Raw genomic sequence first — 22917 nt, forward strand, 5'->3', positions numbered from 1 at the left:
GTGATGTGGGTGTCGTGACCGATTACTGGGGGACACAACTTGGGTGTCATAGCTGGTGCATTGGCGTCATGGAGGATGGCATCGTGGTGGGGTACTGAGGAACGTGGCATGATGGATGGGTCCTGGTCCATCGCAATAATGGTGGATGGCGCGTCAGTGTAGGTCACCCAAAGTGGCAGCCTTGTGTTCCCACGGTGCGTGGGCCTTAGTTGCAGCTAGGCTTGCTGTATTGATACGCTGTGGTCACGAGATGTGAAAACCCAGGCTTTCTCTCACCACTTTCACTGATAACATCATACTTGATTTGCAATTTAGTATGTTTGTCCACTTGGCGACAGCTAATCATGCCCTTCTTTGGCTGTTGTTAAAACAATGGGAACATTTTTGATCATTCAAGAACCATTGTTGCTCTGGTTATATCGTCTGGGAATCAGTGAGAACATCAATTACATGCACAAATAAATCATGTGTAGTGATGCCAGGCGATGAAGCACTATCATGGGGCATATGCTTTGCAGTGTGAAGTTTGTATCCCACAATTATTGGCGGTGTGCTGCTGCAAGTATAACTCTGTATTTTGTGGCACAGTTGAAAAGAAAATAATGGGGTCACCACTGTAGGTGGTGGGGAGCGGGCATGGTAATTACGATGATAAATAATCAATTGCTCTCCCGCCTCTTACTATGAATACTTTTATTCTTCAGTGTATACACAAGGCATGTAGCATAGAGCGCGTACTACAGAGAACTGATCTGCCAAAGATACAGTTGTTCTTGCTGCAGAAGTGCAGCTATATTGTTGGGGGGTACAGCCAATGGTCCTACATCCCCACAACATCATTATAGGTAACTACCTAATCAAAGAGTTTGAAATTACTATTAATATTGTCTGCAAGGTCATTAACACACAACATGAAGAGCAGGAGTCTCAACACAATGCTCTGGGCAAGCCTGAAATCAGTCAGTTTCTTTCTACTCAAGATAACATATTGAAAAGGATAGATTGCTAATCACTACATAGAAGAAGCACTGAGTTGCAGATAGACTGAAAAAAAAAAGACTGGTTAACTGTTAGCTTTCAGACAGGTAAGTCCTTTAGAAACAGAAAACTCACATTCACACAAGTACTAACACAGGGTCATTTGACCCCAACTGTCAATGCTAGTAAGGCCTGAGCAGCCATGTTTGTGTGAGTCATTCTCATGTGAATATGTATGAGTTTTCTGCTTCTGAAGGATTTTTCTGTCTTCAGGCTAATAGTCTAGCAGTCCTTTTGTTGTACTTGTCTGTGCCTCCATACCTTCTCTATGTGGTGAGTAACAGCATATCTTTTTTGTGTTGGTGTTATTCCATGCTGGAATTTCTAGATAAAATACATGTCTCATCTCTTGTAAGATATCCTTAATCTGCCACAAATTTCATTTGATACCCTATTCAGTCATACTTTCGATTATAAGTATAGAGATGGTATTGAGTCAAATACATTTCAGCGATCAAGAAATACAGCATCCACAGGATTGTCTTGATAAAGAGCTTTCCCAATTCATGTGAGAAAAGCAAAAATTGGTCTTTACAGGTCTGATGTTTTTGAAACCCAAGTTGATTTTTGGATGGAGGAGGTGGTTCTGTTTGATATTTCTCATTATATTTGAATGCAGAATACATTTCAAGAGTAAACAACAGGTGTATGTCACTGATACTGAACTGCAGCTTTGTGGATCGCTTCTGCTACACTTCATGTCAACAAGTGAAACCCTTGCTTTCTTCCAGCTATTAAATACATTTTTCTGTTCAAGAGATGTATAGTATACTATGGCTAAAAAAGTGAAAATAAGTGGCATATTAATTCAAAGGTGATCAGTTTCAATCCTCACATGGTCATCTTCAGACCTACAGCTATTTTGATCGACGATGACTGTGTATGGAGCAGTAATTGCTGAATGATAGTAGCCAATACCTCAGCAGTTCCTGTTCAGTATACAGCCATTGTCCCTCAAAATGATTGTAGGTCTGAAGATGATCATGTAATGATCAAAACTGGTCGCCATTGAATAAATGTGTCGTACAATCTAGCCTGTTATAATTATTTTCAGAGATTGTAATTGGATCACTGATACCTCCAACAATATTTTTAAAAATAGTTAAAAAAGTGGCAAACTCAGCTATAAATTGTGAATAGAGTCTGACATGCATTTCATTGGGCTCTGAGCCTTGTTTGGTCTTTGCTGTTTCAACACACTAACCACTCAACTGGACAGGTAGACTTTGCTGTCATTATATTCCGTCTATTTCCATCATGAATTGGCTGATGAACTAACATGTGTACATGATTTTCAGAGAAGGCATTTAGTACTGTTTACAGTATGTCTTGTCATGCTTTCCACTTACAAAACCCTGAATTTCCCCTGGCATATAAAAAGTACAAATAGCTTATGGGAATGCAGCTAAGTGAACTTTTGACATCAACTGATATTTCGATAGGTGCATACTCTTGTCATTTTCAAGGCACAGACACAATGTGAGCCTGTTGTGCAAGTAAATGTTAAAACTCACTGTGAAGAGCATATGTGGAAGGACACACACACTCGCACACACACACACACACACACACACACACACACACACACTCATGCACTAGTGCTACAAAATAAAATATGGCATGCCACAACTGTAAGGAATACAATAGACACCACCTTAAACAAACTAGGATCATCCTGTATAAATCCTATAAGAGCTCTAATCTTAAATGGCAATGAAAAAACACATTCCACATCATATTTCCACAGAATACAACCAATCCTGTCAGAAATGCTTCCTGTGTTAGGAAGATAATAGACATTGTTGTCACCTCATTATAATCATCACTCACCCAGTTCATGGTTGGTCAGTAGCACAACACACATTTGATCATTTTTTCTCTATAATCCTTCTTATAAGAGATGGCTTCAAGATGGGCTAATTCAGTTAAGAGACTTCGGAGACCTGAAATGATGTGTGCGCTGTGAACCAAGGTATGAAGTACCTAATCAGGCTGAGCTGGAAGGTGGCAATTGTCAGCCTGTAGACACAAATCAATGTGAGTTGGCTTCCAATAAATGGGCTGACCCTATGTACCATCAGCCTTCCTCCTGAGCAACACATCAAGGCAGGGAAGGCAGCCATTCTTATCCATCTCCATTGTGAAGTGAATATTCTACACCTAAAAATACATGAGTACTCTGCAGTTCCAGATCCCAGACAACACACATAGTTCATTCCTTTGTGTTTTGCAGCCTTGTTCTCACAATGGATGCCTGAACAGTGTCTTCAATATGTTGAATGAGGCCTTCAGGCATACACATTGAGTGCACAAGGTGATATTTCTTATTACTTGCCATAATCTTCTTAAGGGCTACCATTATTTGCCTTAAATTCAAACTATGAATGATTAGTAGACCACAACCATTTTGTGTGTGCTTTCTATTGATTTGGAACATAGCAGGTCTTTCAGCAGGTGAGGAGTATCTCACTGACTAACTTTCACTCATCCTCATTACAGGTGAGTTTTTCTCATACTAGGGTCTGAGTAATATGCCCTTCCCTTTTAACCTTCCTCAACTTATCCCTCTTTTCTTCTCCGAGGAAAGAACTATTAACACTGAAAGTTAAAAGTGATCACGTTTTCTCTCATTTGTGTCTTCTGCCAGTACTGCACATTTCATCTTTTGAAGCAAAGTTCTGGCCAACATATCTGTCTCATAATTTATTAGTTTTCTCACCTGAATTTTCTTTTAATATAATTAAGCTTGCTGATTCTATTTTAATTTCTGGATCTGTTACAGTACAAATGTGACAAGTCACCTTTAAGAACTGAAGCAACAAAGAGATTTACATTGATTCCATTATACTACAATGAATATTTCTTTTTTCCCCTCTAACAGCCTCCACCAAAATCTCAAGTAAAAAGCCAGAGTATAGTGGAAATTTATAATAAATGCTGAAAATATTCTCTCACATTGAAAGGAACAAATTAAATCTAACACTTCACAAATGCCGATTTACTACAAAAAGTTATGCATAAAACTCATAAGTTTTGTAATTCATAACTTCCAAAAATTTTCAGTGATATATATTTATCCATGTTGATATACACTGAAATTTGGGGTGAAATATTTTTTTGGATCAGGATAGTACTGCCAAAATTATGCAAAGTAGGAATGTATATTATAGCAAATACAGTAGCATGGAATATGGTTTCTGCAGCACTCAACATAAAAAAAAATCTTGATTTAGTTAACATATTTAGTTTCCAACAGACACTTTTCTATTATAATATGTAACTTAACTGGCATTACTTTCCTTAAGTTTCTCTGGCAGTATGGGATTTATAGAACATTATGTATCTGTGTATGAATGAATGCTGTTCCTCTCGTTCTTGTATTCATTCCCTTCAAACATAAATCAGCTCGGAACACCTACCTACTGAATTACTATCACTACTACAATGACTAATTTTTAGCCATATAGATAATGTAACTGAACTGCAGTTGTTAACAATTGCTTTCTTTTACTGATGTTATAAGTTGAATATTTCTCTTTGCCACCCAAACTTGGACGACTGCTCCAACTCCCCTGGTATGTGTATCATTAACTGAACTCCTTGCTGACTTTCCTGTCAAACATTGCAAATGCTTGTTTCATCATTTCTTCTGTTCCTTCTAGACAAGCAGTTTGTAGATCTGAAAGAAAGTGTATTGTATAGTTATTATATTTATCTGTCAATCTACTGCTGTTAAATAGTAATTTCTCATTTTTATATACAGTTTTCTTATGCAATTCAGATTTATTTATTTGAATATTTATGTTTTATATTTATAAAAGTATCATATTATTTTGCAGGAACTTTGCTCGAAACTTAGATATGTACAAGAAACTTACCAGATTGAAACCACCAGCATCAGTTGGACATTTGGCAGAGGTATTTTGTTTATCACTTACTCTTTAATTTGTGTATTGATGTATGTAAAAGCTGTCAACATTTTCCAGAGCATACATAAAATAAAAAAGCCAAGTCCATAAAGACCAGGACTGAGGGAGAGTATCCCATGCGTTATGAATAATTGCATTAACTTAAAAAGGGACTTTGTTGGAAAATAAGTGCATTATTTTCCTCACTGAATTTTCAATAGGATCTGATTTCGAGTATATAATTAGTCCATTGTTCTTCAAGGGAGTATATTGCATTATTGAGGACTGATTCTAGAGAACTTATGTGATATCCATCTTCCTCTGTCACTGCATATTTCCCAGTAAATTTGTGCCACAGATCCATAGTTTTCACATTAACAAAGGGCCTTTCATTGTTCTGGTTTTTTTGGCCCTGGCTTCTCCATTAGTTCTTCATCCACCTGGGTAAAAAAAGTGTTGTTCTCCCCATTATTATTTTTTCCAGGATGAAGAATAAGGAGAAGCCAATTTTCATTGCAGGAAACACTACCAATAAATTCTTTAGCAAATTAAATCAAGTTTTTTGGTGAGGGCCACCTGTTTGCTTTATCTCCATCTCATTTGTGATATGAAGTCATAAATATCTGCAAGTAATCAATAAGCAGACAAAACCAATTCTTTTAAACTCATAACAAACATTCTAATTTTCAATTACTTTTGGTCAGTATGTGGTACTCGTACTTCACAAATCTTCCTTGTAATTAATTCTTCTTCATATCTCCTCAGATGTGAAGTGTCAGCTATTTCATACACCATTAAGTACTTTGAATCTCTTTATCTGTGAGTGATTCCTTGATATCTACATATACAGCACTCAGAAAGCAGAAGGTATAACCATCCTTTAGCTTAAGTAATAATGGTATGATAAAGGGAGACATATTTACTTAAACTTTTATGTAGATTACATATTGCTGTGTTCTGTGGTGGATGAAGTGTGATGTGTTTATTGTCACTGACTGGCAGGTTGTGGGTTGCACTGTAATTCATTGAATACTTGGATCATTCCAGCAACTGGTAGAGAGGGTTCAGAAAACCAGCCTTGCACATGGAGTTTCAGTGAAGCACACAATTTGCAGCATGGCCCCCAGAACTGATCATGGCCCCTGGGTCCTGAGTCAAGTGGAGGGACTGAATCAGAGACTTCAAAGTTCTGTAACAAGCTAAACTGTAACTTCCTAGACTTTGTCTGGTGTGCAATACACACTACTTAGTTAGCTGACTGTGTACGAAGTGCACACAAGAACTTTCTAGATTAGGACAACTCTCCATCAAAACCAAATGGTGATAGGTGTAAGAAACCCAGAAGTACCAGTATGAGATTGAAAGAAATGCCTCCCACAGGTGAGAATATTAAAATCCTAGTGATTAACTACTGAAGCATTTGCAAAATAATGCCAGAGTTTGAAACGCTCCTTAAAAGCAGTTGAAGCTCACATAATACTAGGTACAGAAAAATAGTTGAAACCTGAAATTAATACCAGTGAGATTTTTGGGGAAAATTTAAGTGTTTATCAATAGGATAATCTAATGGGAAATGGATGTGGTGTGTTTGTTGCAGTAAAACAACTCAAATCCGACATGACAGAAACCGAAGCTGAATGCAAGATTGTTTGGACAAGTCTCAGTATCAGGGATGGGCATAAAATGGTAGTTGGATCCTTCTATTGTGCACCAGACTCATCTCCCGATGTAACCAAAAACTTTAGAGAAAACCTCATTTCACTTGTACATAAGTTTCCAAGTCCTACTCTAATCATCAGTGGAGACTTTAATCATCCAACAATCAGTAGGGAAAATTGTACTTTTGTTAGCAGTGGGTGTGATAAGACTGAAACATTACAAAATGCCTTCTTTGAAAACTACCTAGAACCAATAGTTTGGAACCCCACTCTTGATGAAAATATATTGGTTATAATGCCGTCAAATAGACCTGACCAATATGAAGATGTCCACATTGAAACTGATATAAGTGGCCTTGATGTGGTTGTGGCAACAATAGTTACCACAATGCAAAGGACAACTAAAACAAGCAGAAAGGTATATATGATCAGTGAATTAGATAAAAACTGGGAGAACTTTTTGGGACAAAGAAGGCTTACATCTAAGGTAATTCGAGGAACCAAATGGACCTTCACACAAAACCAACTAACCCAAATCAATGAGAGCTTCGCTAAGAATAACACCAAAGATTTCTGCAGAACCTTCAAGCACACAGTTTGAAAATACAATCTGCCAGGCCTCCACTTCAGAGACTTGCAGGCAAAATAGTTTTTAATTAGAAGGACAACTGCCACCTGTTAGCTCAGTGCTTTAAAAACCTACTCAACTGTGATCCATCCAGTGAAGACTTTGAATACAAATAACCCCACCAAACCCAGACTCACTGCCTCCTTCATTGAAAGAATTTGGACAAATCATTCAACTTCTTAAGAATAATAAAGCAGCTGGAGAGGCCTCTATCATTACTGAACTCTGGAAGTGTGCTGGAAGCAATGCCATGGGCAAGCTCACTGAGATTATCCAGGACATCTGGGAAACAGAGAAATTACCACCTGATTGGAACATGGCTCTGATCCATCCGCTTCACAAAAAGGAAGATTTTACTGATCTGAACAACTACTGCAAATTTCATACAAGATTCTCTCCAAAGCATTACTAAAAAGGGCAGAAGATCAACTGGATAGTCAGCTGGGAGAATATGAGGGAGGCTTCAGGAAGGCCCGATCCTATGCTGAGCACATCCTCAACCCTAAAACTGTACTGGCATACTACAAGATCAGAAAATGCAAGGTGGTTGTCACCTTTGTTGATTTCAGGAAGGCCTATGACTCTGTTGATAGAGAAATGCTTGACAAAATTCTTCATGAACTAGGATTAGACAACCAAACCTGCAGACTCATTCTAGAAACCTTGACCAACACCCATTCCAAGGCAAAATTTAGAGGTGAGATCTCAGAAAGCTTTGAGATAAAAACTAGAGTGAGACAAGGGGATGGACCCTCCTCATTTCTCTTCAACTGTGTTCTTGAAAAGGTTGTGAGAGAATGGTGCCAGGAACTGGCAAGTTTGGGTGTTCAGAGTGGTGTCTACCTGGGCTGTAAAATCGAAGGACTGATTCTAGAGTGCCTAGCTTTTGCAGATGACATGGCACTGATTGCCGATTCTCTTGAAATAGCAACAACGCAGGTAAACTGCCTCAGAAAACAGGCAGGGAAAGTGAGTCCTCAAGTATTGCTGGAGAAAACAGAGTTCTTCACAAACATCAAAGAAGCTAACAGAGAGATGTTACTAGACCAGGGAAACATAAAAAGAACTGAGAAGTTTAAGTATCTCAGTGAATGGAAAGAACCTAACTTATCAGAGAAAACGTCATTATCAATGAGAGTCAACAAGTTGGAACTAGCCTATCAACTGACTACAAACACCTACAACAAAAAATGCCTGTCACACAACCTGAAACTTAAGCACTACACTTACGTCATACGACCAAGAGCCCTGTATGCCATGGAATGTCTTTCCATGAACCTGAGAGGTCTGATTGAGAAATTGGAAGTCAGAAAGAGGAGAATGCCAAAAATGCCGAAAATGCCATATATGCTTTCACCAATCAAATTTTGAATGATCTGAATAACCGAACACCACCCATTGGGATTTTTTATGATCTCTCAAAGGCTTTTGATTGTGTAAATCATGAAATTCTGCTAGACGAGCTCAAGTATTGTAGCATGAGTGGGACAGTGCACAAATGGTTTAATTCGTACCTAACTGGAAGAGTGCAGAAAGTTGAAATAAGTAGTTCTCATAATATGCAAAGATCAGCACATTCCTCAAACTGGAGAACTATCAAGAATGGGGTTCCACAAGGGTCAGTCTTGGGTCCTTTGTTGTTCTTAATATATATTAATGACTTGCCATTCTATATTCATGAAGAGGCAAAGTTAGTTCTCTTTGCTGATGATACAAGTATAGTAATCACACCTGACAAACAAGAATTAACTGATGAAATTGTCAAAACTGTCTTTCAGAAAATTACTAAGTGGTTCCTTGTAAACGGACTCTCACTGAATTTTGATAAGACACAGTACATACAGTTCCGTACAGTGAATGGTATGACGCCATTAATAAATATAGACCTTAATCAGAAGCATATAGCTAAGGTAGAATATTCCAAATTTTTAGGTGTATCCATTGATGAGAGATTAAATTGGAAGAAACACATTGATGATCTGCTGAAACGTTTGAGTTCAGCTACTTATGTAACTTGAGAACTAGGAGACCTGCTACACTAAGTGAGGATTTTTTATGGTACCGAGTAAGCAGAAAGAGAGCATGGAAAAAGATGTAAGTAAATCTGTCCATCTTAAATACCAGTGTGACAATAGTGAGAGGGACATAAACACCGGACAAAGATACGATCCAGGTTTAATGACACAAACTAAAAAAAATCATTGCATAGTACCAAAAGCAAAGGGAGCAAGTGAAGTGCTTAGTATATTACAGGAAGGGGAACTATTACATTTAAAGCCAACTGTTAGAATACTTCACCAAAATGTTCTATACATAAGCAATAAAACAGAGGAACTAGAGGTAATATTACAGGAGTATAGGCCAAACATTCTAGTAGTTACAGAACATGGGCTAAAAGAAAATCACATAGGAATGTACAACTTGAAGAATTATGTGAAAGTAGCCAGTTTTTGCAGAACTTCCTATAAAGGTGGTGGTATTGCCATTTTTTCTAACTATAAATCAACTAAAGCCATAAATATAACAAAATATGCTATAGAATTGAGCTTTGAAGCTACAGCACTGGAAACTAAAATTGCTGGGAATTTATGTTGTGTATTAGGTTTGTATCGATCACCAAATGGTATAATCAAAACCTTCTTTGAACAGCTGGAAGATATAATCCAACACCTCTCAAAAACATATGCTTATTTAATAATTATAGGAGATCTGAACATAGACACAAGTAAAAATACAGACAATACCAAGACCCTATTGGACATATTGTGCATATACAACCTAAAAATAAAAATAGATAAACCAACCAGAGTAACAAAGCATAGTGAAACTATAATTGATCACGTAATAACAAATATTCCTACATGCTATTGTGACACACAGGTAATAAACTCCACATTAGCAGACCATTTTGCAGTCATGATAGACATAAATATAAAGACTAGTGATTCAGTGCAGAAGATATGGGAGATGAGAAGACAGAACTACCCACATAACATAAATCTGCTAAAAAAGATGTTAGAGGCAGAAAACTGGGAAACAATATATGCAGCTAAAGATGCAAACACCAAATGGAACCAGTTTTTTTCTTTATTCAGTTATTATTATGATGTTACATGTCCTGTTAGTAAAAGGCTTGTCAGACAGCAACAAAAAAAGAAAAGCTGGGTGACTGGAGAAGTAATCCATGCCAGAAATAATCTGAGAGTGTATTAGGACCTCTCCAAACAAAAAAATACTGAGGCCTACAACACACTGTATAAAATAAAAAAGAAAGAGTACTGTAGTTTTACCAGAGAAACTAAAGCATCATTCATCAGGATGTCTATAGATAAGGGAAAGAACCACTCAATAGGTTTATGGTCGTTCATTAATGAAGAGAGAGGAAAAGTAACAAATCGGGCGGAGGACATCTGCCCACTGATGAGTGGGAAAAGCAACGCAAACCCTCTAGAAGTAGCCAATACTTTTAACAGATATTATATTACTGTAGCAGACGAATTAATAAGTCAAAATAAAACAAATGTAGCAAGTAAATTGTTAAACCCCCCACATACAAATCATACTATGGTTTTCATACCTACAACGGATGCAGAAGTGTCAAACCTAATAAAACAACTTAAAATTAAACATTCATCTGGCTTGGATGGTGTCACATCACATCTCATAAAGGAATGCAGAGAATGTATATTAAAACCATTGACACACATGCTGAATGCTGCGATAGAAGAAGGTATATTTCCAGATTCACTGAAAGTAAGTAAAGTGAAGCCAATATTTAAGAAAGGGAACAGGGATGAATTAGGAAATTACAGGCCAATATCATTGATCTCAACATTTGCTAAAATCTATGAAATGATAATAAAGAATAGAATTGTAAGTTTTATAACAAAGTACAGTATACTGCATTCATCACAACATGGTTTCAGAGAAGGGAAGTCAACAAAAACAGCATCAACAGATATAATTGAGCACATTCTTAATTTACTTGACAGGCAACAAAAGACTTGTGGGATTTTTATGGACCTATCTAAGGCATTTGATTGTGTGAATCACTCAAAATTAATGATGAAATTATATCAGTATGGAATTAGAGGAAAATGCTATGACATACTTAAATCATACATTACAAATAGGAAACAATGTACAGAAATCAGACATACTAGTGGGGGAAATATAACAAACTACAGATCAGAATTACAAACAGTTAAACACGGTGTGCCGCAAGGGTCTGTGTTTGGGCCAATACTATTTATACTCTACATAAATGACTTCCCTAGCTATATAAATCAGAAACTTATTATGTATGTTGATGACACAACAATCATTTATCGGGTGACACAAAGGAGGAGCTTGAGAAGGAAGCACTCGTGACTATCGAAAATGCAAATAAATATTTAACAGAAAACAACCTGTTTATGAATCAGTCTAAAACAATGAATGTAGTATTTCAGACCAAGCATAGTGAAAATTATAATATAAATGTTAATATAAATGGAAAGACTATTAAAGAAGTAACCAGCACAAATTTTTTAGGAACTATAATAGACAAACATTTGGCATGGGGGGAGCACATCGATGCACTGTGTAAAAAGATAAACAAACAGATCTTCATCATGCATAAAACAGCTAAGACTGTGGATGATAAAGTCCTCAGATCAATGTATTATGGACTTGTCTTTTCACATTTGTCTTATTCAGTTCATATATGGGGAAGTGCACAAGCTGGCTACCTAAAAAGAATATTCACAATTCAGAAAAGGGCAGTGAGATGCATTGCAAAAATACCACCAAGACAGACCTGTAGGCAAGCTTTTGTATACTATAATATTATGACAGTATATTCATTGTACATATACCAAAGCATAATGGCGGTAACATCAAGTGATAAACACCTCCTAAATAAAGATGTACACAAACACGGTACAAGAGGAAATGAAAATTACTACACGATAAACAGAAATCTAAAACTGTCTATGACTGCCCCAGAAGAAGCAGGCAAAAGGTTTTTTAATAAACTCCCCAAAATCATTAAAAAAGAAACAGACCTAAAATGTTTTAAAAATCATTTGAAACTATATCTCACAGAGAAATGTATATACAGTTTGAGTGAATACTAAGATGGTGTTTAATATGTTATATCATTAAAATTATCATGTATGTTGTTTGGATTTGTATGTACATATAATGTGAAACATGTAATACCTTTGTATGATTATGGACTGTTTCTGTTTAATCATTTGTTTCATTTATATATAATGAAATCAAGTTTGATGTTAATAGCCTATTGTATGACACACCCAATACTCTCAGCTGGATTTTCAGCTGGAGTCCATGGGCAAAGAATAAATAAATAAATAAATAAATAAATAAATAATAAGGGTCATTGCAAATTTTGGTGATAAACATCTTAGTAAATTAGCTTACTATGCCTATTTTCACTCGTTGCTTTCATATGGCATCATATTTTGGGGTAATTCATCACTGAGGAATAAAGTATTTATTGCACGAAAGCGTGTAATCAGAATAATAGCTGGAGTCCACCCAAGATCATCCTGCAGACATTTATTTAAGGATCTAGGGATATTCACAGTAGCTTCTCAGTATATATACTCTCTTATGAAATTTGTTATTAACAACCAAACCCAATTCAAAAGTAATAGCAGTGTGCATAACTACAATACTAGGAGAAAGGATGATCTTCACTATTCAAGATTAAATCTAACTTTGGCACAGAAAGGGGTGAATTATACTGGCACTAAAGTCTTTGGTCACTTACCAAATAGTATCAAAAGTCTGACAGATAACCAACGAGTATTTAAGAAGAAATTAAAAGAATTTCTGAATGACAACTCCTTCTACTCCATAGAGGAATTTTTAGATATAAACTAAAAAAAAAAATAATAATAAAAAAATAAAAAATAAAAAAACACAAAAAATGAAAAAGTTGTTATATTAACTTAAGTATGTTGTTAAATTAACTTAATTATGTCATGTATTGGAAAATTTGACTCGTTCCACATCATTACGAAATATCGTATTCATGATCCATGGAACTAGTATTAATCTAATCTAATCTAATCGAATCCTCAAGGAGATCCTAGGCCCAGTAGAAGTAGATGGGGAATTCAGAAGGTGACATAACTCAGAGCTCTGTGAACATAAAGAGAGGCTCTCTGACTGTGCAAGAAAAAGAAGGGTAGCTTCCTATAGCCATGTTGCAAGATTGCCTCCAAACAGATTGACCACCCATCTGTTCATGTTGTGGCAAGACAAGAAGGCTTGCACCACTTGGCTGACAGAAACTGAAAAGGACATTACAGAACTGGGAATAACTGATCTCCAGAACAGACAGTCTCTGAGACATACCCTGAAGGACGCCCGAGGATTTTGGGAAAAGCCCCAAAGGAAAGGTACTGCTGGACAGAAGAAAGGAAGGAGTTACATAAGCAGTGGATGTGACAGTACTGGGCAAAGATCAAAGCACAACAGTCGAACAAGTGTGTCCAAAGTTGGCCTATTCGAAACAAGAAGAAGAAGAAACTAGATAAAATATCGGTAGATTCATATCTCAGTGAAGAACTTGAAACATTCAACACCTTGCAGGAGCACATAGAGGTACTCTGGCTCAAGTTTAAAAGAATAGTTGACGATGTAGTGGACAGATATTTGCACAGTAGAACAGTTCATAATGCGAGTGACTGTAGGTGTAAAACAAATCATGGGATTATAGGTAGAGAGATCTTGAATGAAACCTGTTTGGTTGCCAGGAAAGCAATTTGTGAAGTCTTTAGTGACTGCCCTAGCAGAACATTGTGAAATTACCTTTCACAAAACCCAAAAAAATTCTGCTCATATGTAAAGGCTATTAATGGCACCAAAGTTAGTGTCCAGTCACTAGCGAATAAGACAGAAAATGAATTTAAGATAGCAAAACAAAAGCTGAAACACTTAATGCTGTTTTCAAATGTTCATTTACAAAGGAAAACACAGGAGAATTCCCCCAACTTAATCCTTGTACCACTGAAAATATGGGTTAAATTAGTAGTAGTGTCTGTGCTGTTGAGAAACAGTTGAAATCATTAAAATTGATCAAAGCTCCAGGGTCTGATGAAATTCCTATCAGATTCTATACTGAATTTGTGGCTGCACTACACCCTTCTCTAACTATACTCTATTGTATAGCCCACAAACAAGAAAAGGTGCCCAATCCTTGGAAAAAAACCAGAGGTCCCACCTGTCATCAAGAAGGGTGGTAAAAGTGATCCACAAAACTACTGTCCATTATCCTTGACATCAACTTGTTGTAGAATCTTAGAATATATTCTGAGCTGAAACATAATGAGATATCTTGAACAGAAAGATCTCCTCAATGCCAGCCAGCATGGATTTGAAAATATTGATCATGTGAAACCCAACTTGCACTTTTCTCACATGGCATACTGAAATTCTGATTCAAGGCAACTAGGTAGAAGCAGTGTTTCCTGATTTCCAAAAAGTATTTGACTCAGTACCACACTTTTGCTTATTGTCAAAAGTATGATCAAATGGGGTATCAAGTGAAATTGTGACTGGATTGAGGTCATTTTGGTAGGGAGGACACACCATGTTATTTTGGATGGAGAGTTATTGTCAGATGTTGAAGTAACTTTGGGTGTGCCCCAGGAAAGTGTGTTGAGACCCTTGACGTTCATATTGTATATTAATGATGTTGCAGATAATATTACTAGTAAAATAAGTCTTTTTGCAGGTGACACAGTTATTTGTAGTGAAGTACTATCTGAGAGAAGCTGCATAAATATTAAGTTGGATCTTGATAAGATTTCATTGTGGCCCAAAGATTGACAATATGCTCTGAATGTTCAGAAATGTAAAATTTTGCACTTCACAAAACGAAAAAAGTAGTATCCTTTGAATATAATATCAGTTAGTCATTGTTGGATTCAGCCAACTCATACAAATACATGGATGTACCACTATGTAGGGATAAGATCACATGGATGCTGTCATTGGTAAAGCATGTGGTAGTCTTTCATTTATTAGAGGAATCCAGGGGAAATGCAGTTAGTCTACAAAAGAGTTTGCTTGCAGATGTCTTGTGTAACTGGTTGTAGATTATTGCTCAAGTGTGTGGGACCTGTACTAGATAGGATTAACAGGGGATATTGAATTATGTAGGATAAAGGAGACAACTTACTGAAGGGTAGAAGTGCTGTGTCATCTGTAGGTACTCAAACAAAAGGTACAGAGCTTTGCTAGCTTTCCAAATGAACTTCCTTTTTCAAGCTTGTAGGACAAGCATGAAAAAGAAAGTTAATTCTGAAAGCTAGCAAAGCTCTGTACCTTTTTTTGTGTATATATCGACGACACAGTGCTTCTGCCTCTTGGTTAGTCATCTCATTTATTCCTAGATAATTTGTAATTCTCAGTTGTGGGCTACTGAGTGTATACAGAGAAGAGCATTTGAATGGTCACAGGTTTGTTTAATGCATGGGAGAGTGTCACAGAGATATTGAAGGAGCTGAATTGACAGACTCTTAAAGACAGACGTAAACTGTCTGGAGGAAGTCTATTCACAAAGTTTCAAGAACTGGATTTAAATGATTACTCCAATGATATACTACAACCCCCTTTGTATTACTCACAAATGGATGCACTTCTTGCTGATTTGCAGTGTGTAACTGTAGATGTAGACTTAGAATACCCTTAGATTTGGACTTGATTGTGGTTTCAGTGTGACAATATCGTGTATGATATGGTCATCTTAGAGGCAACTTTCTTTTAACAATTCATCTTGAATTATATGCAGACAGTAGACTGCTTGGTTTTTGGCTGGTTCACTAGAATAGTATTCACAAAGACTATGCAGGTCTGTCTAGAGTTTGAAGGAATACCACAAGCTACCAGCTTATATAACACGAGAAGTTGGCAATGAACATTTTTTTCAGAATAAAGTGTAGAATTTCATTATAATAACTGCTTCTATAAGCCACACAAATTGCTGGAGCCTAAAACTGAAACTGCCTTTAAGTACCTCCTACAAAAGCTACCTACTGGAGTCTAGTTTTTATATGTCCATCCTTTTGATTGGAGGTTTGAGGGACTTTGGCCATTCGCTTATGTAATAAAATGGAACATCAACAGCTATCTTTACGATGATATTTATTACAGGGCTGCGAGTTTTGGTACTTCAGTACACCATCTCTAGGACATAATTGATGCTGAGGGGGTTAACTCTAATCATGTACATGATTCCTCAGTGCCCAAAATATATGAACTGGTTGTCACAGACCACCTGTAACAACAATGTTGTATCACCAACCATCAAATACCAAGTTGGTAGTTGATGATTGGAAACACAAGACTGTTGGTTACAGGTAGTATGTGAAAACCAGTTCATATATGTTGGGCACTGAGGAATCATGTATATGATTAGAGTTAACACCCTCAGTGTCAGTTAAGGGCAGAAGATGGTCTACTGAAGCGAAAAAATTGGGAGCTACTTAGTAAATAACATCATAGGGATGGCTGCAGGTGTTCCATTTTATTACATGGAGAAATCTGTCAGCACTTTTATGGGGCTGATACTCCCTGAATTTGTGGTGTATTGATAAAGCCACACATGACCCTTGGAGTTTTCTACGTGGTAAAAACCTCATGGAAGTCAGCCATTCTGGCTGATAAAGTGTGGCTCTGCATGGAGTGTGTTTTGCTTCTTTAACTACTCAGACCAAAAGGACATCAACTAATGCTAGAGATAGATAGATAGATAGATAAATAGAGAGAGAGAGAGAGAGAGAGAGAGAGAGAGAGAGAGAGAGAGAGAGAGAACTAAAAGAAAAACACTAAATTTCAGTTACATGATAAATTCCACAAATCTAAAGGCTGTGAATTCACTATGTTATTAGGGATTACAGTTATGAATAACTTAAATTGGAAAGACAACATAGATAATATTATGGGTGAAGCAAACCAAAGACTGTGATTTATTGATAGAATACTCAGAAAGTGCAACAGGTCTGCTAGAGAGACTGGTTACACCGTGCTTGTCTATCCTCTTCTGGATTACTGCCATATGTTGTGAGATCCACATCAGATGGGACTGACAGAGGACACTGAAAAAGTTCAAAGAAGTGCAGCTCATTTTGTGTTATCACAAAATAGGTGAGAGAGTGCCATGAACATGGTACATGAATTGGGGTGGCAATCACTAAAACAAAGGTGTTTTTCATTGCAGTAGGACATTTTCATGACATTTCAGTCACCAGCTTTCTCCTCCAATTGCGAAAATATTCTTTGGTGCCCACGTACACAAGGAGAAATGATAATCATGATAAAATAAGAGAAATCAGAGCTTCAACAGAAATATTTAAATGCTCGTTTTTCCAGCTTGCTGTTCAAGAGTGCAATGGTAGAGAAATAACCTTGAAGGAGCTCTGTGAACCCTCTGGCAGGAAATTAACTGTGAATTACAGAGTAATCGTGTAGATGTAGATGTAGAGAGAGAGAAAGAGGAAATCAAGTACTGCTAGTAGTCTAGACTGCCTGCTGGTAGTACTCACCAGATTCGCAAATAAGTTTGGATGATCAGTGCAACTGGACTGCTGATAAAGGCTAAGTAACTGCAAAAACCTACATTCGTATACAAGAATGTGTTCAAACATGAAAAAGTCGCATTAGATAAATCTCTAAAAATAAAAACAACTAACAGTTATCAGATGACACTACTTTTGAATGACAGATGTCATCACAAACAACTGATTTAACAGAGTTGAATAACAATTAAACTGCAAGAAGAATGAGGCTTCATGGAAACAATGAAATTACAAAACAATAGTCCACATTTAGTGTCATTAATGTCATGAGTGTATCAAGAAAGGTAAATCATGAGCTACAGATTAGACAAACTTTTGTTCTGAACTTCAACAGTCAAATTGTCTATGAATTCATCATTGCCGCCTTTATCTGTGCAGGCTTCATCTGTGCAACTTAGAGGTCCACATAAAAAACCCATTGTGATGCTTAAAATGCCAATGTTTTGATCATAGCATGCTGACATATTAGAACAAGAAAACATGTGGTAAGGCAGTCCATGACGCAAAAACATTATGTCTGTCTGCTGAGTATTGTGTCAGTTCTAATGATGAGCCCCTTATGTTAAGCATAGAGTGCCTTGTTTACCTATTTGAATAAAAAAATGTAAGAAATTAAAAATAAAAATGTGCACCATGTGCTTAAATGTGAGAGGTGTGCAAAGTACCTCAGGCAGCTTTCTGATTTTCTTTACAGTATATCTGAAAACGTTGACACAGAAAATTACTATATCTACACACATGCAAGCTGGTGATACTGGGACAGCTAATGGTAATTGCAAAGATAAACTAGCTTACAACTTATGTCTTTTGTCATTCATAGGCAGTATTAGAAGAAATCATTTTAAATACTAATAATCCTTTTAGAGAGGAAACTATTTCAGTCATACAATGCAGTTAGTCCATCATATCTTGTAAAAGCAAATATGAAGAGATTTCCTTCAGAAGTAGAAAATACATGCACATTCACACAAGCAAACTCACAGACAAATGACTACACTTGTGTATGTGTGAGCTGTGTTTGAATGAATGTGTGTGTGTTTTCTACTGTAGCAGAAGGCCTTTTGGCCAAAAGCTTAAATATATATCAGTCTTTTCCTTATGCCTGTCTGTGATTGTCTCTATACAGTGCATAGCAATCTATCCTTTTTTATAACAAAGAAAACAATCAATTTTTGACAATATAATGTAACTGGATATATAAAAAAAATCTGCTCATTAAGCATTGGGAGAACACACATGTAAAAGAAGGTAATAATTAGGAAGCTTTCACTGGCTCCTGCCTAAGTCAGAAGGATTGAAGGGCAAGGAAGAGGGGTGAAGGAAAGGGACTGGAGAGGTCTAGGAAAAGGGGTAGATTTCGGAAAAGTCACCCAGAGCTGCTGGTTTTCCTAGACCTCTCCAGTCCTTTTCCTTCACCCCTCCATCCTTCCTTGCCCTTCAATCCTTCTACCTGAAGAAGGAGCCACTGTCTCCAAAAGCTTGCCTAATTGTAATATTCTTTTATATGTGTATTCTGCTGTCACTTGGTGAATAACTTTTTATCCATCCTATTACATTATAATTTATCCTTTTCATAATACTGTTGTTATTCTCTTGTGGGTTTTCAATTATTCAAATATTGTGAGAAAATTAGTAACACAGTGAAGAGAGCAAGTGCAGATGCCCATTATACCACACTGGATGTGCCACAGGGGCAGATGATTACCTTCCAAGTCAACCTATGGTGCTTGAAGTTTCCCCTCTGCTTTCATCGAATTCTCCTCCAATGTAATCATTGGTGAAAGGGGTTAAAGATAAATAAATTTGACTAGTAATATGGTCTCCATATACCCATGACACAGCAATGGGTTCAGATTCATAAACAGGAACTTACAATAAGTTAGACCATTAGTGAAAAGAAGAGCAGTGAATTTATGTGTTCAGAAAACTTATTTCAATGACATTGTACCCATGTGTTAAAAGATAATAAGCTCTGCAGAAAAGAGTGCCTCAGTGGCTAGAGAGCTGGAACTAGAGTGGTGATGTTTTTGGCAAATAAGTATATCACTCATAATCTCTTCCCACTGGGACCAGTATTGACTACAGTGGTGCATGTACCAAATAAGGTTAAAGTGTATTTCCTGTACCAGCTACTTAATGAAGGTTTATTGCTTTTGTGTGTTGCCAGTATTTTCATTTAGAATCACATCTGGTTATAGCTTTAGAGTTATGTAGAATTCTTATGTCTCCAGGACATTTAATGTTTTTCATCTTTTATCTGAGTGAAAAAATTAATTAGTGCTTTATTCATTAATAGTGTGCTTTCAGGTTTTCAACCAAGTTATTGTGCTCGTCTTTTGCACAATGTTTAGACAGCCAACTCAGTTACCAGCTTCAGGTTGCAATATTACTTCCAAAATTAGCTATATAAATTATACTGTTTCATTCTGCAAAATTTCCAGATGGTTTTAAATAACATCTACAATAATGTCTCAGGGAAAATTTAATTACAAGGTTTTAAGTAAAACATTCAGCGTGGGTCATTAAAATTGTGTTGTTTGGCACACTTGGTGTTTAAGAACCTATTAGGTTGGCGCATAAGTTTGTTGTGTTTTTGTTTTGCATGTTGGAATTCCTGTTGATACGGGTTTATTTATGGATTGTGATTTTGTATTTGTAGTTCACTGTTGCCATTTGAGGTTACATAGTGTCAGTTTGTCATTTGGAGATAGTGAGTGGAGCTGTGGATGCTAGAACATGGAGTGCCAAGTGGAGAAAGTGGAACATTTCTGACATGTTCTTCTGTTGGAGTTCAGTAGCATGGTAGTAACTGTGGAGGCAGCCAAAAATATTTGTGCCACATGTGAGGATAATGCCATTAGACAGAGCACAACAATAAAATGATTTTATTGTTTGGAGAAGGAGCATTTTGACATTAGTTACTCTCCATGTTCAGGACGACTTTGAGGTTTGATGCAGATCATTTATAAATGCATTATTCCACAGTGAACCATGTAAGTGTACTCAAGAACTGGCAAATGTAATGAACTGTTGTCATTCCACCATCATGCAACATTTGCATGCTGTGGGGAAGGTTAAAAAATTGGGTGTGTAGGTATCACATGCTCTAAGCCAAAATCACAAAATCAGTGGGTAGCAATGTGTGTATCTCTGTTTACTCATCCTCAGTTGGCTCATGAACAACACCAACTATTCCTGTCCTTTATTCTTACTGGTGAGAAGAAATGGTATCTGCATGCTAACATAAGGAAAAGAAAGAAATGATTGAGCCCAAACAAAACAGCAAGTCCCTATACAAAGACCTGGGTGCATCCACCAAAGATACTATTATTCATCTGGTGGAACAGCAATGATGTGGTGTACTATGAATTGCTTCCCTTAGGTGTAACCATCACTGCTGACATTTATTACCAACAACTATGACATATTGCAGATGCAATCCAAGAACAATGACCAGGAAGACTGTGTGAAGTGTTGCTTCTCCATGATACTGCTTGCTTGCATTCTGCTAAACTGACAAAATACATTGTATAGTGTTGGTTTGGGAAGTCATTCCATACCCACCTTATTCATGTGATCTTGCACTCTCAGATTTTCATCTTTTCCCTTCTCTATTGAACAACCTTAAAGATACTTCATTCCAGATGAAAATGCCCTCTGAAGATGCCTTGACAAGTTCTTTGCCTCAAAACAACCTGATTTCTACAGTCACAGAATTGAAGAGTTTCCCCAGCATTAGTAAACTGTTGTTAATAGTGAGGGAGAATATGTTATTGATGACTAAAGTCTCTGCTACATGTATCAGATGTGTGTCTGTTGTGTTTATTAAATTTGTGGAAAAATGCTCCGAACTTATGTGCCAACCTAATATTTTCTACTGTAAGTCTCTTTGTGGGAGGTAATAATTACAAATAACAAATAAGTGAACTTATCTTTTCACATTGTCTCATTGATAATCTGAAGATGATTGCAGATATTGTCATGTAACGGGGCAGATTCACATTCATTGCGACTGAAGTACTCTATGCTGTTTTCAAGTTTATTTTCTTGTAAAACATTTCTTAAAACTTCTTCATGACATTGCAGACAACAACAAAAAATCTTTTACTAAGCTCTTTTTAACAAGAGTGTGATCTAAAACAATTGAATGCATCATCGCAGGATGTGTGAACTGACTGAGAACATAAACTTTACTGAATACGCAGTTGGCACTATGCATCTATTTATAAGTTAATGTTTGGCACCAGAAAGTTATAGAATAATATACTTCTCTGATTACAATATTTTTGTTATTAAAATACAAATTTCCATGAAAGTAAATATTTGACTGCTTTCAAATGTTAATTTTTGTTATTTAATTTAATTTTAAATTTGTATTCTAAACTTCTCGAATCTGCAATTTTGTTTTGTAATATTGTTTTCAAAGAACTGTTTTATAATTCAATAAGATACTCCCCTCATCAACATACAACAAACTGTTTTCAATAAAGTAAGTTGATTTAATTAACTTTTGTCCATGGAGAAATATTTGTGTTTACTCTCTATAAATCACTAAAACTAATTACATTCATTCAAATGAGTGATGTCTACATTTTGAAATATGAATGTGAATCTATTATGTTCCAAAGGAAATCGTTGTAATTTTGTACATTTGGTTGTAGTTCATTACAAATCCAATAAATTGCATGATTCAGAAAGATAATATAGAATATAGAAAGATAATATAGAATATATACTGGTAGCTATTTATCTGTGTTTGCTTTTTTAAAAATAATCAATGAGATGGCAAATGTTTATTATAAATACTGTATTTATGTATTGTGCCTAACAATTCTGATCCATAATAACTGAAATAATTATTTCTATGTTACCAGTAGGATCATGTAATATTTTTACAAATTTGTATTGGAAAGTGGGCATGACACCTGGTACTGACTACTACATTAATGGAATCTTGCCTAACTCCAAACAGATTTCAAGGTGCTGCAAGCTGTGTTGTTTGTATGTAGTTGTTATCTAGCCTCCAACCAAACTGTTGTTGATGTTATGCTATTTGCTGGAAGAAATGCCCAGTGACATCTTAAAAAATTGAT

At 36.4% G+C, this 22917-nt stretch overlaps 1 protein-coding gene across 1 annotated transcript in view; it reads left to right on the forward strand.

The window, feature by feature from the left end:
* Nucleotides 1–22917, forward strand: part of LOC126104245 (ATP-dependent 6-phosphofructokinase-like) — a 453644-nt gene that overhangs the window by 247455 nt on the left and 183272 nt on the right. Inside the window, exon 8 of the mRNA XM_049912336.1 lies at nucleotides 4878–4956. Within this exon, the coding sequence (XP_049768293.1) occupies nucleotides 4878–4956 (79 nt within the window). The remainder of the gene's footprint in view (nucleotides 1–4877; nucleotides 4957–22917) is intronic.

This window comes from Schistocerca cancellata, chromosome 1 (assembly GCF_023864275.1).
Source record: "Schistocerca cancellata isolate TAMUIC-IGC-003103 chromosome 1, iqSchCanc2.1, whole genome shotgun sequence".
NCBI lineage: Eukaryota > Metazoa > Arthropoda > Insecta > Orthoptera > Acrididae > Schistocerca > Schistocerca cancellata.